This window comes from Struthio camelus, chromosome 15 (assembly GCF_040807025.1).
Source record: "Struthio camelus isolate bStrCam1 chromosome 15, bStrCam1.hap1, whole genome shotgun sequence".
Lineage (NCBI taxonomy): Eukaryota > Metazoa > Chordata > Aves > Struthioniformes > Struthionidae > Struthio > Struthio camelus.
In genome coordinates, this window is record NC_090956.1 from 4,408,482 (window position 1) to 4,420,100 (window position 11,619).

The 11,619-nt window shown below is 51.6% G+C and overlaps 1 protein-coding gene across 3 annotated transcripts in view; it reads left to right on the forward strand.

Moving 5' to 3' along the window:
* MAP2K3 (mitogen-activated protein kinase kinase 3) overlaps positions 1-10,445 on the forward strand; it is a 41,302-nt gene extending 30,857 nt beyond the window's left edge. For all 3 annotated transcript variants that reach the window (XM_068908466.1, XM_068908467.1, XM_009685291.2), the window contains exons 5-13: positions 1,863-1,976; positions 2,536-2,655; positions 3,069-3,185; positions 3,427-3,478; positions 4,310-4,437; positions 5,118-5,195; positions 7,345-7,484; positions 8,298-8,343; positions 8,781-10,445. In XM_068908466.1, coding sequence (XP_068764567.1) covers positions 1,863-1,976; positions 2,536-2,655; positions 3,069-3,185; positions 3,427-3,478; positions 4,310-4,437; positions 5,118-5,195; positions 7,345-7,484; positions 8,298-8,343; positions 8,781-8,864 — 879 coding nt within the window. In that variant the 3' untranslated portion in view covers positions 8,865-10,445. The remainder of the gene's footprint in view (positions 1-1,862; positions 1,977-2,535; positions 2,656-3,068; positions 3,186-3,426; positions 3,479-4,309; positions 4,438-5,117; positions 5,196-7,344; positions 7,485-8,297; positions 8,344-8,780) is intronic.
* The last annotated feature ends 1,174 nt before the right edge of the window (positions 10,446-11,619 follow it).

Consider the following 11,619-nt stretch of genomic DNA (forward strand, 5'->3'; position numbering starts at 1 on the left):
GTTACAGGAGCTGCCTGATCCAGGTGTTTGGAGTGACGCAGTGTGGGATGGAGGAAGAGGGCTTGGGCATAAGCCCAGCTTTGGGCCGTGGGGTTGGATGATGACCTTGGATCCCTTAAATCCTTGCAGGCAGTGTCCTGCATCTCCATTAACAGCTCAAGCCCCACAGGCCATGGGGTGAGCGATGCAGGGGAGGGACAGTCCTGTCGGTGCATCGCCTCCATTGCTGGGCAGGGTGAGCTTGGTTCCTGGAGTGTGCTGGGAACTGCCGGCTTCTAGGGAAGCCGTAGGGTAAATGCCAGGAAAAAAGAAAATACAATAACCTGGAACAATTGTAGAACATGTGTCCTGAAAAGCACCACCAGATCCTTCCTGGAGGCCCCTGTGGGAGCTGTGAGCCTGCGCTGCATCTCTGCCAGCTGCCTGGGGCAGTGAGCTGGGGGGTTGCATGCATCCCCTTGAGCCTTGCTCTGCTCCTTACCGGATCCACCGTCCTGCCCGGAAAGGGGCTGGCAGCTCCCTGTGCAAGGCAGTGCATATCTTACTGCTGAGCTCAAGCACAGACCTCTCTTGATCCCTGCCTTGGCCGCCTGCCAGACACATCTGGTTTGAATAAACGGAGCTGGGGCTGGCTGGAACGTCCGGCGGAGCTGGCTGCTCCTGGCCACTGCGTGTCCCCGTAGCCAGTGTGCAGGGGGGCTTGCTGGCCAGCCACATCTCTCGGCTTTGCTTCTTCGCGTGAAACGCTGTTTCCGCTCCGCTCTGGCGTTACTTACAGGCATTGTTTCCGACGCTGTGCAATACATGCTTTTCCCACCACCTCGCCACCTTTGTGGCTACCAGGTCAATTTGGCATCCTGGTATTATTTTTGTTCCCTGAGACCAGAGGAAAAGCGGAGGCTGGATAAAGTCCTGCCTGGCTAAAAGAAGGCCTGTAACTTATTAAGAGCAATGAATGCAGAGTCCAAAAATAGCCCATGTCTCACTCAAACAGTTTGTGCCCTGCCCAATGGAGCAGACAATTACAGGCTAATGCGTGTTTAGGGAAACTTGTTCTTGGGTTGCACAGAAACTCGCTCACTCCCTGCTGCATGGGGCGCTTGGGTTGTCTGAGCACTGGGGACTTTTTCCTGCTTGAAATGAGGCTTATGTAATTGCATTTGCCTAAGCTCTTTCCTCAGCGCTAGCTCGCGTTTTACCCTGTTGGCTGATTTCTGATGGTGGGAGTTGAGAAGCGTTGAAAGGCAGAATTCGTTTGAGCTCCCTGATATTAGGAGCTGAGTCAATGTGTTGCTGTGTGCGCCATCCCATCTAAGAGAGGCTTTGCTTAAGCTGAGGTGTTATTAGACACCTAGGTGTTATTTGTGACCGACAGTCACCCGGGGCCCAGCGAGGGAACCCCAGCTGGACATGGGGATTTGGAACGGGAAGTGGCAGAGGCTCCCGATTGCCACCCGTGTTGGCAGAGGAGCTGATAAAATGCTGCAAGTTGTTTCAGCAACCACAGAAATACCCTCGTGTCGGTAATCCTGAACAGGGGAAGAGGCACCAACCTTTGCTGCCCTTTCCAGTGGCAACGTGCCCTGGTGTAAAGGATAAAACTCCTGATCTCCAGCTACAGAGGAGAAATTAAATGAGCCCTAGTGAGTAGAGCGAGAGGGTTTGGGCTCTGGTTCAGCAGATACAGAGCAAAAAGTGTATTCATCTTCTCTTCTAAGTGTAGTGCCTCCCCTACATGTAAGAGCTGCTGGGGTCCCGTCATTTGGCAGCGCTCTGCATCAGTGAGGTGCTAGTATTGAACCTCTGCCGATGTCTCTGGCGATAAGCAGGTGCGTGTCTGATTTTTGTCTCTCTCCCTAAAGAACTTCGAGGTGGAGGCTGATGACTTGGTGACTATTTCAGAGCTGGGCCGGGGGGCCTACGGCGTGGTGGAGAAAGTCCGGCATGCTCAGAGCGGCACCATCATGGCTGTGAAGGTGAGGACTGCTTGTTGCTGACGGGGTGGGGAATTGGGAGCAGAGAGACTCTGCTGCTGAACTCTCCCGGTCGTAGCAAAATGGGGACATGGAGATGAGGGAGGCTTGTCTTGGTTTGGCAGTCTCCAGTGTCTGCATGCAGCCTGTTACAGCTTGGCCGCTGTGAGGGTGTGAGCAGGCTCCGCGCTGATACCGGCTGGGCACTACTGCTCTCGATAAGCAGGTGCTGAAATCCAGGCTCAGTGCCCACACCCAGTTAGACACCGCAGAGTCTGGATGTCAGAGTGCCCATTCAGGCTGCTGGCCTGATACCATGTCTGCTGCAGAGTTTGCCAAGGTTTTGTAGTTTGTTAGGGTGCTTTCTGAAAGAGGAGATCTGGGCATCTCCCTGGAGTGCTACTATCTGCAAAAAAAGTGCAAAACGCTTGCCCTGGACTCAAAACCGCAGGTCCTTTGAGTCAGAGTGAGGGAACCTCCCTCCTCAGATTATAGTGTTATTCTACCTACATCAAAAACCATATTTTTTTTCTCTTCCTAAATTTTTTTTTTTTTGTCCCAGAGGATTCGAGCGACTGTGAACACGCAGGAGCAGAAGAGGTTATTGATGGACTTGGACATCTCCATGAGGACAGTTGACTGCTTCTACACTGTCACCTTCTATGGAGCCCTCTTCCGAGAGGTAGTGAGATAGTGTGAGAGCTGGTGGGCTATGCAGCAGCTTGGGTGTGTGATTTTACTGGAGGTGCAAATTTTTCTCGAACCGCCTCTGCTTTCTTCAGCCAAACTAGGCTATTTGAGGTGCTGCCATGATTTAAAGTCATTAGCTTGCCTGCTTCAGGCAGCGTTCAGCTCCCACACTACCCAAGGGACTGAGGTCCTTTCTTCGCTTCCGTAGTAGTTTCAGTGATACCTAAACAGCTGTGTCTCTCTCTGTCCAGTGCAGAGCCTGTGTGCTGGCCTGAGGCCAACAGTGGCTGCCCAACGGGATCTTCAGGTTGCCCTGAAGGCAGCGTCTGTCCACACCGCTCCCTTCAGCTCCTGGGGTGCCAGGGTATCCCCTCTCCCCCATCAACTGCTTTTCTCTGTCTGCAGGGCGATGTGTGGATCTGCATGGAGCTCATGGACACCTCCCTAGATAAATTCTACAAGAAGGTGCTGGAGAAGAAAAAAACCATCCCTGAAGACATCTTGGGGAAAATGGCCGTGTCTGTGAGTGCTTCTCGGGTTCCTATGTAGTTTTGTGTATCCCCTGAGCCTTGCGGTGATGCATAACACACCTCATGTGTAACTCGGCACCGTAAGGTTACGTTTTGCTTTCAGACTAGGGTTTGCTGACTGCAGCCCTTTGGAGGTCTCTTTTCAGGGACACAGCATTTGGAAATGGGCGGTGTGTTTGCAGTGAAAGGCTGGTGCTATGTGTGACTGACTCTTTCGCTCTTTTTATCACTAGATTGTACGAGCCCTGGAGCATCTGCATAGTAAACTGTCTGTGATCCACAGAGGTACGTACTGAATGGGATTAGCGTGACGTGGCTGGAGTGCTAGCCTTGAAATAGGTTAGGTAAGGAGTCCTTCCCACAAAATATGTGGAGTGTGTGCTTCTGGGATGCCTACAGTGGTGTCTAATGGAGTTTGGGACCTTGGTGGACAGACCTGAATGCCCAAGGCCTGACCTTGAGATGTACCCTTTGTGTGTCTGCTTGCCTGATGCTGTTCTTTTCCCCTTTTGTAGACAAAGAGTTGAACATTATGACTGAATTCCTCACTGTCTGTATTGTTACGGGCATCTCTGGTTCTCTCCCTCTGAGTAGAGAGATGAATTGCAGGTGGCTCTTGGGGATAAATTCCCCTGGCTTTGCTGCCTGGATAGTTTCAGTGAGGTGTGGTCTGAAAGAGACCTTGCAAATCAAGGATGGGAATTGTAATGCCCAGGTCCTGTTCTTCATCCTGATGTAGTTCCTTGTATACCTCTGGACAGATCGTGATGATGGAGACATGAGCTGTCCCAAGAACTCGATGGGAGTTGAGCATTTAAGGCTGCATTGGGCATATAACTCTCTCCTTGAGGAGATGGACGTTAACTCCCCAGCATCTTATTTCAGCCACATAAGGGCCTTTTGACCTGCTTTGTTAGATAGGAGGCCCCTTCTGTCCTGAGGGCCTAGTTCTAGTTTGCCATGAGCAGCCTTTATTGAAACAAAAGAATGGTGGGGTTTTGCCTTTTTTCGCTTGTTTTAAGACCCTTCTAGTCCTCTCACAGGCTCTGCTCCTCTAGTAGCTCAGTGGTACCTCAGCAAAAAGCTTGAGCTGCTGTCTCTTGTTCTCTCTCTTAGATGTGAAACCTTCCAACGTGCTTATAAACAAGGAGGGACATGTGAAAATGTGTGATTTTGGAATCAGTGGCTACTTGGTGGACTCCGTGGCAAAGACCATGGATGCTGGCTGCAAGCCGTACATGGCTGTAAGTGTGTTCATGTGTGATCTAACTTAACATCCTTCAGCTGCCTTTAGCCTTGACTTTAAGAGGCTGTCGCTTAGAAAGCAGTCCTGGTTCACCTTTGTCCTGCGATATAGAAACCACTGCAGTGTGCTCTGGGCATCCTGACTCAGCAGAGTCCTCTAAGGACGGGATTATACTCCCTTTAAGCCCTACTGTTTGTGTTAATCCTACAGCGGACTCTTCCTTCATCACTTTCCATTTGCAGAAGGGTAAAGGGGTGCCTGGCTGTTTGTGGTGGTTTAAAGGGCTACTCCTAGCTGGCTAGAAGATGCTGAGGCTTCTCTTGGCAGGATCATTTTAAAGTTTGTTTCATCCTCTCAATTCACTTTGAATTTTCCATTGGCATCCATGGCGTATCTGGGGGTAGATAGCGCTGCTGGGGTAGGGATCACGGTACGTGGATTGTACAAGTCTTGCTTGGGAGCTGAAGGAGAGTTCGTGTGGGTTATGCGGAGAAAAATGTGGCCTTCATCAATGTTTGCAGATACAACCTTGAACCCTGCCCTCTTGGGAAGGTCTGTGCCTGAACGTGACCCAGGAAAATCCATCCAGCCTGGGTTTTGTAGCCAGAGGTTTGCTCTGTGTGGTTTGCACTGGGAAAACAGGATAGAACTGTAGTATCTTTCATTTTGCTGTTACAGCCGGAGAGGATAAACCCTGAGCTGAACCAGAAGGGCTACAACGTGAAGTCAGATGTCTGGAGTCTCGGGATCACGATGGTAATGCAGGAGGGCTGGAGACTGCACCTGGCATTCCTGGGGGTGGGATGGGGCCTTTGTTGGCTGTGCTCTAACCAAATTCTGAGCTTGTTACTTAGGGCATGAGCCAAATTGTCCAAGACACAGTGCTGCGGAGCTGCTCTCTGCATCCAGGGCGGATAGCTGTGAGCCAGTGTGTGCAGCCAGGTGTTGCCACCACTGCCATGGCCCTTGCTGAGTTTGCTCATTAGCTTGACTGGAGATAGCCCATCTGCCTGCCCCCTCTCTTTGCTCCTCTCCTCTCTCGCATGCTCCTGCTGGATCCTGAGGCCTATTATCCCAGCGTGGTCCTGGCATACCCTTCTTCTTGGGTTTCCCAGAGTGCACTGTGCAGGATGCAGCTCCGAATGCCTCCTGTTAGCTCTTAACTATGATGGCTTGTCCTGCACCCTCCTAGGGGTCAATATCTGCATGACAGTGGGCCCACTTGGGCATTCAAGAGTCTCGATTTTAAAACCACCTTTAAGCCTTTGCTTTCCAGTTTCCTTAGGCACTGGCTGGAGAGGCAGTGAGTGGAGCTGGTTACAAGGAGCAGGGTTTGCTGTGGCTGTGTCACAGCCTTCCTGTATGCACAACCCTTCCACGTTAGCAAAGCGTCCTAGGAGTATCAGGACGAGCTAGTCTCCCCTGCTCCAGCTTGGGGTAGCGTGCGTGGTTTGCAGCAGTGCTGCCTGTGAGGTAGCTTACAGCAGCCAACAGGAAGGTGAAGTACTTTCAGTTCCAAAATCACAGCTGCTCAGGACAATTTATCTACCTCCTGCAAGAATCCTATCTTACAGAAAACGGCTGAAGTCTTCTGGTGCCGGAGGACAAAGGAAATCCCAGTTGTTGGTTTGAAGGAGATGCTGTCTGGGAACGGTTCTCTTGCTTTCCAGGAAACTCCCTCTCTGTGGGTAGATTATTTTCAGGAATTTTTCCTGTGCCTTCTTAGCAGTGACCTTAGTTTTGGGCTTTGCATCCCTGTGTTTTTGTGTGCTACACAGATCTCTGGGCAAATATTGCCTCTTCTCCAGCCAATCTTGTCCACAATGCCAAAACCAAGCCCCTCTTCCTGTTGGTGTCCACGTGCCAGTGCGGCGCAGAGCTAAGCTGCTTGGCCAGCTGTGAAGCAGGCTGGAAATGTAATCAGGCTCTGGCTTTCCTCCTGAGATGCAGGAAGCGGTGGGATGGGAGATTGTGGGAATGACAAAATCCCTGAACCTTTTCAAGGCTGGATTGGAGAGGGGACCTTGCTGAAAGTCTGCCAGCCTGCAGCTGAATGGAGCCCCGACCTGTGTGATTCCTTCTAATGTCTTCCTTCTGGGCTAGCTTCCTGTTTTTTATTTCTGAAGGGGTAGGATTGATTTCAAAGCAGCTGGTTTTTAGGGTCAGAGAGGTACAGGGCTAATCCAGGCCTTTCCGGGAAGGTGGTTTTATTCAGTTTTCCAGCAGCAGGGATGAGTTCCTCAGGCAGTTCCCCAGATCTGAGCCAGATGTAGGCAGATGTAGGCTCTGCTCTGCCTAGCATCCTTTCAGATTTCTTTTTCCTCGATCCTGTCCCACCCTGCTAGGCAGGTCTGGAGGCCTTGCCATATGTGTCGAGGCAGGAGCACACCCCTGCTGTGAGGAGGCTGCCTAGGATCTGTAACAGGCTGTGCTCTGCTTGGATGGGTGATGGAGCAGAGAGACCTGCTGCAAAGGACTCAGCCGAGCTGGCTTGGCAAAGATCTTTCTAAATGATACTCTAGCACTTGTTTTTTCTTGGGTTTGTGGATTTTTTGTGTCTAGCTCATAATATACTAGTCTGAAGCCCAGAGGCCAGTTTAGCACTTCAGAAGCTAGTGCAGAAATGGTGTGCATTGGTGTTACTATCTTTCCAAATAATCCCGCTTTGTGTATCTTTGGCTGCTCTCTATAAGAGTGTTAATTTGCTGAGCAGGCCTCAGAAGGAAGTATTTTTAGGTTCTGGGTCTCCTTATTTAAAAAAAAAAAAAAAGGTCTGACCCACATCGAAACTGGTTTGTGAGGAAAGAGGTTTTTCATTTTGAATCCAAGTTTGCTTCAGACACTGAGGAGGGCAGGCTGTGTGGGGATGAGCCCTGGTCTTCAGGCCTTCTGTTGTCTTCCTCAGATCGAACTGGCCATTCTTCGCTTCCCGTACGAGTCCTGGGGGACTCCCTTCCAGCAGCTCAAGCAAGTGGTGGAGGAGCCTTCGCCCCAGCTGCCTGCTGATCGCTTCTCCAAGGAGTTTGTGGACTTCACGGCACAGTGGTGAGTCTCCAGCAGGGACTGGCTGCTTCTCCCAGCCTGACTGGAGAGGGGTCCTGGTCCGTAGGGGTTGGAGTAAAGCATGGGGCTGGGTTTGTCACCATTTCGGAGCCTGTTTCTCCCCACCCACCTCCCCATCCCAAGGCTGGCATTTGGCCACAGCAGGAAGTGCTGCCCAGACTGGTTTTGCTCTCAGCCTGACTCATTCAGCTGCTTGGAAGGTGAAGAAGTTTCTCTTCCCCTTTTGCTGTTAATGCTGCTGAAATTTTGGTGGTTTCTGGCAAAGTGGCAATGAAACAAGAACAAACCCTTGGCAGTGTCTGGTGCCTCTGGGTAAAAGCTGATTTGTGGCTTTGTGGGGACTGTGTGCAGTAGCTGGCGAGCTGCTCCCATTGGGGTATAGCTCTGCTGCCTCTATCCTGCTTGCTTTGAGCTGCTAGACAGAGGTGAGCCCACCGAGCTGAGTCTCAAATGAGCCCTGAGAGTCTGCGCACTCTCCCAAGTGGTGGGAAACCATCTCTTCTCCTTCCCGTTTGTGCTGGTCTGTGGGGAAGAACAAGGTTGTGAATGGCAGACTGCAGCTAGCAAGCTGCTTGGCTTGTTCTCTTTGTGGCGAAATACTGCAAGTTGGCCCTTTCCAGTTACTTGCCTGGTGTTTTGCAGGGTCCTGTGGTTCAAACCTGTATGGCCAAGGAGGGAGAGGAATGGGGTTGTGTTGGTTGGGAAAGGGGAGTTCCCCTGTGATAGACCATGTACAGCAGGAAAAAAAAAAAAAAAAGGATCCCACAGCCCATTTTTCCCATTTTTCTCTTCCAGCTTAAGGAAGAACCCTGCTGAGCGAATGAACTATTTAGAACTTATGGTAAGTGCGGAGCCTTTTCGTCTGGTATTTTAGTCTTCCAGCATGTGTTAAAAGTGAAATGAGTGGTCCAGTAGGCCCTAAAAAAGGGACAAGAGGACATAGGGGTGACTCCTCAGCCTTGGAGGTGCGTAGCAGGGTGGGTGCAGCATGTCTAAGCTGGAAGGCTGTGTTAAGGTCAGGGGGTTTGGAGCTTCTAAGTGGTTTTTTTTTCCTCTCTCATCTGTTCTTGGTAGTTTAGACTAACAGCCTCAAGTGATGGTAGTAAAACTGCTGAGATGGGCCATCCAGCTGGGGTTAAACCTAGACATGCCAAAGGTGAAAGCATTAACCCTTGAGCGTCCATGGCGTCTATGCGAGCTTTGGGATCCCCCAGGGACTGCTCTTGTGCTTGTCTTTCCTTGGGCATGAGCTGATGTTATCTTGCTTCTTGTTGGCAGGAACATCCTTTCTTTACTTTGCACGACACCAAAGAGACTGACATGGCCTCCTTCGTGACAGAGATCCTTGGGGAAGACTCTTAACTCTCAGACCTCGCGGCTGCGTACGGTCCCCTCCATCCAGCACCCCAACTTCCCTGCCGAAGAGCGAATGAGGACTCGTGTTAATGGTGGTTTGCACAAATCACGTTTCCCCAACCCCTTGGCATCTCTGGGCCCGTCTGGCCTTGCAGTCTCTTTTCTCTTTGCCCCACATGAAATCGCCCAGGATGAGCCTTTTGAAGCTGACACGTTCCCGACTAAGCTGCAGAGACCGAAGGCTCAGGATTTCCCCAGCCGGTGCCAGGCGTGTGCTGTGAGCGGCGTGGGGAGAAGCCTGTGCCCACGGTACCTGAGCCGAGGCCAGGAGGCTGGGCCCGAGTGAAGGGTGCGAAAGGGCCTCTCCCTTCCCCAACAGCCTGGTGCAAAGTGCAGGGAATTTCTGTGTTTATTCCCCTTTGCTGCCTGGGGAAGGCTGAGGGAGCAATTCTTCCTATGCTTTCGTGCTCCCTTCCCCTTCTCCCCTGCCTGCATGGGGCCAGGGAGCCCGAAAGCCTCGTCTCACAAAGTTTGGACTCGTTCTCCTTTCCTTTGTGCCTAGCTCTCTGCCGCCAGGATCCTTTAGGAGCTCTTTAGGAGGCCCTGGGGCTGTCTGGGCACAGCCTTATCCACTTCATGCCTGGCTGAACGTCTTATGACTCTTCCAGGCAGCACCAGGCCTGGTGCCCCCCTCCCACCCCCTCACTGAATCAATGCACCGATCACTTGGTTGGGGGGGGGAGCATTTTTAAATGAGCCCAGCTCACTCTAAGCTTCAACTCACACTCCCACCGCACTTGCCCACAGCACCTCATCCAAAGCACAGAGTCCCCTTCACTGTGCGGGTGCAAGGTGGCAGGGAGACAAGTGAAACCCCGGGCAGCGGCCTCTCTCCCCTGCCCTCCGGCCCGGATGGAGGGATGTGTCTGCGCTGCAGCCTGGTCCTCACCCGCGCTGCCGGTCCGGAGTGTGGGCGTCTAATGCCGGCGGTGGTCCCTGCCTCCTCCTTCCCTGGCTCCCGCTCTGGAGAGGAGGTTGCTCTGTCTCCCTTCCCACCTGGGGCTCACGTAAGACCTCGCACTGTGCCACGCGCTCATTTGGAGGCCGCGTTTGTACCTGGGGCGTCCCAAGCTGCCTTTGAGCTCCCCGGCCACCCCCCGGTCAGCCAAAATCGAAAACCCAGCGACTTGCACAGGGGCTGCTGACAGTTGTACGTTTTATGTCTATATATAATGGACTTTGTAACATGTTTCCGAGTTTTAATCTAACTTGCTATAAATTAAAGCCCTACTGCGTGGGAGGAGGGAGGAGCGGTTCCTTCTCCGCTACCAGCTCCACTGTGAAAACCTGATGTGTTCCCCCGCTCTCCCAGCCTGAGCACCCGACAAGGAGTTACGGGAGCAAAAGGGATTTCTATCTTCTACTGTACATGATCACAGGATAAACGCACCGGCTGTGGATTTTTTTTTTTTAATTAATGGATTGAGTTTTCAGAGGAATTTTGTTCTTTTCTAATATATATTTGTGTGTGTGTATGTGTGTGCGCATATATATATATATATATATATTATATATTTTTAAATCAGTGATGAATGTGTGAATGTATATGTGGCCAGCAAATTTGTCGAAATGGCTAGTAATTTTCTGGCTAAATTTGGGGTGGTGGGAAAGGGGTCACTAGAAGATACCCTGGCCTGAGACTTTTTTTTAAAGAAGTACATCATCTATTTTTAACTGAATCTTAAAAAAACAAAAACATTTTTTCCTGAAATTCATGCCCCGGAGGTCTGGGTTTCAGGGTGCGTTTCCAGTGTTTGGGGTACTCCACCTGACGAAGAGCAAAGGCCCCCTAAATTCATGGCCCCCTACTCTCGCAGTCACCCAGTATGAAGCTGAGCTGAGGACCTGTCTGCCGGGGATCAAGGCTACAACTGCTGTTTTACGCCGCCTGTTCCTGCAAGCTGCTCCCGGCGGAAGCGTGGTCAGGACGAGACGTTTTCAGTCCTTGCTATCGCCAGTGCTGGGGAATCACGCGGCAGAAACGTTTTCCCTAGTAACCAGGCGGCTCTGTTTCCCCGTGCAGACAAGCCCTGAGAAAAACAGCAAAGGCTGAGATGGCCAAACCCTGTTCAGCCTCGGGTTGGTCTTATCCTGCCCCCCCCGACGTAAAATGAGAAAGTGATTAATGTTCTCGACTTCTCCCTCCGTGGTCCCACTGCAAACCACCCGACGCTCTCCAAGACCGCGCGCACCGTTACCAGGCTTGGGATGACAGCTTCGCAGCTGAGATGTACAATAGTGTTTTTTTATCCTAGCTGGTTACTTTGGATTGGTTTTGTTTTCATGTTGAGCTTTTGTTTTTCCCCAGCTCCTTGTTGTGATGCCATTTCCCCTTTCCCTTATCTCATCTTTTTCTTTTTTTGGGGGGGGGGGGGTGGTGCTTTGGGGAAGGGTGATTTTTTTTGCATGGTGGTTTTTATTTTTTTGGCTGCCTTTCACCTCCTGGAGAAAGTCCCGGCTCCTGTGTTTTAGGGAAAGGGAGCATCTCCTCTTATGGTTAGGGGGAGATGCAGCTGGGGTGGGCTTGGGACCCTGTCAATGAAGCAAAGCTCAGCTGTTGGGTTCGCCTCTTCACCAGCGCGTCGCCAGCTCTGCGTAGCTTCCTTTGACCGGCGTCTGATCTGCCCTTCTTCCCCTCTGACGCTTTCTCGTTCTGGGTCCGTTCGGTTGCACTCCTTCCACAAATTACAGGGGGGAACTG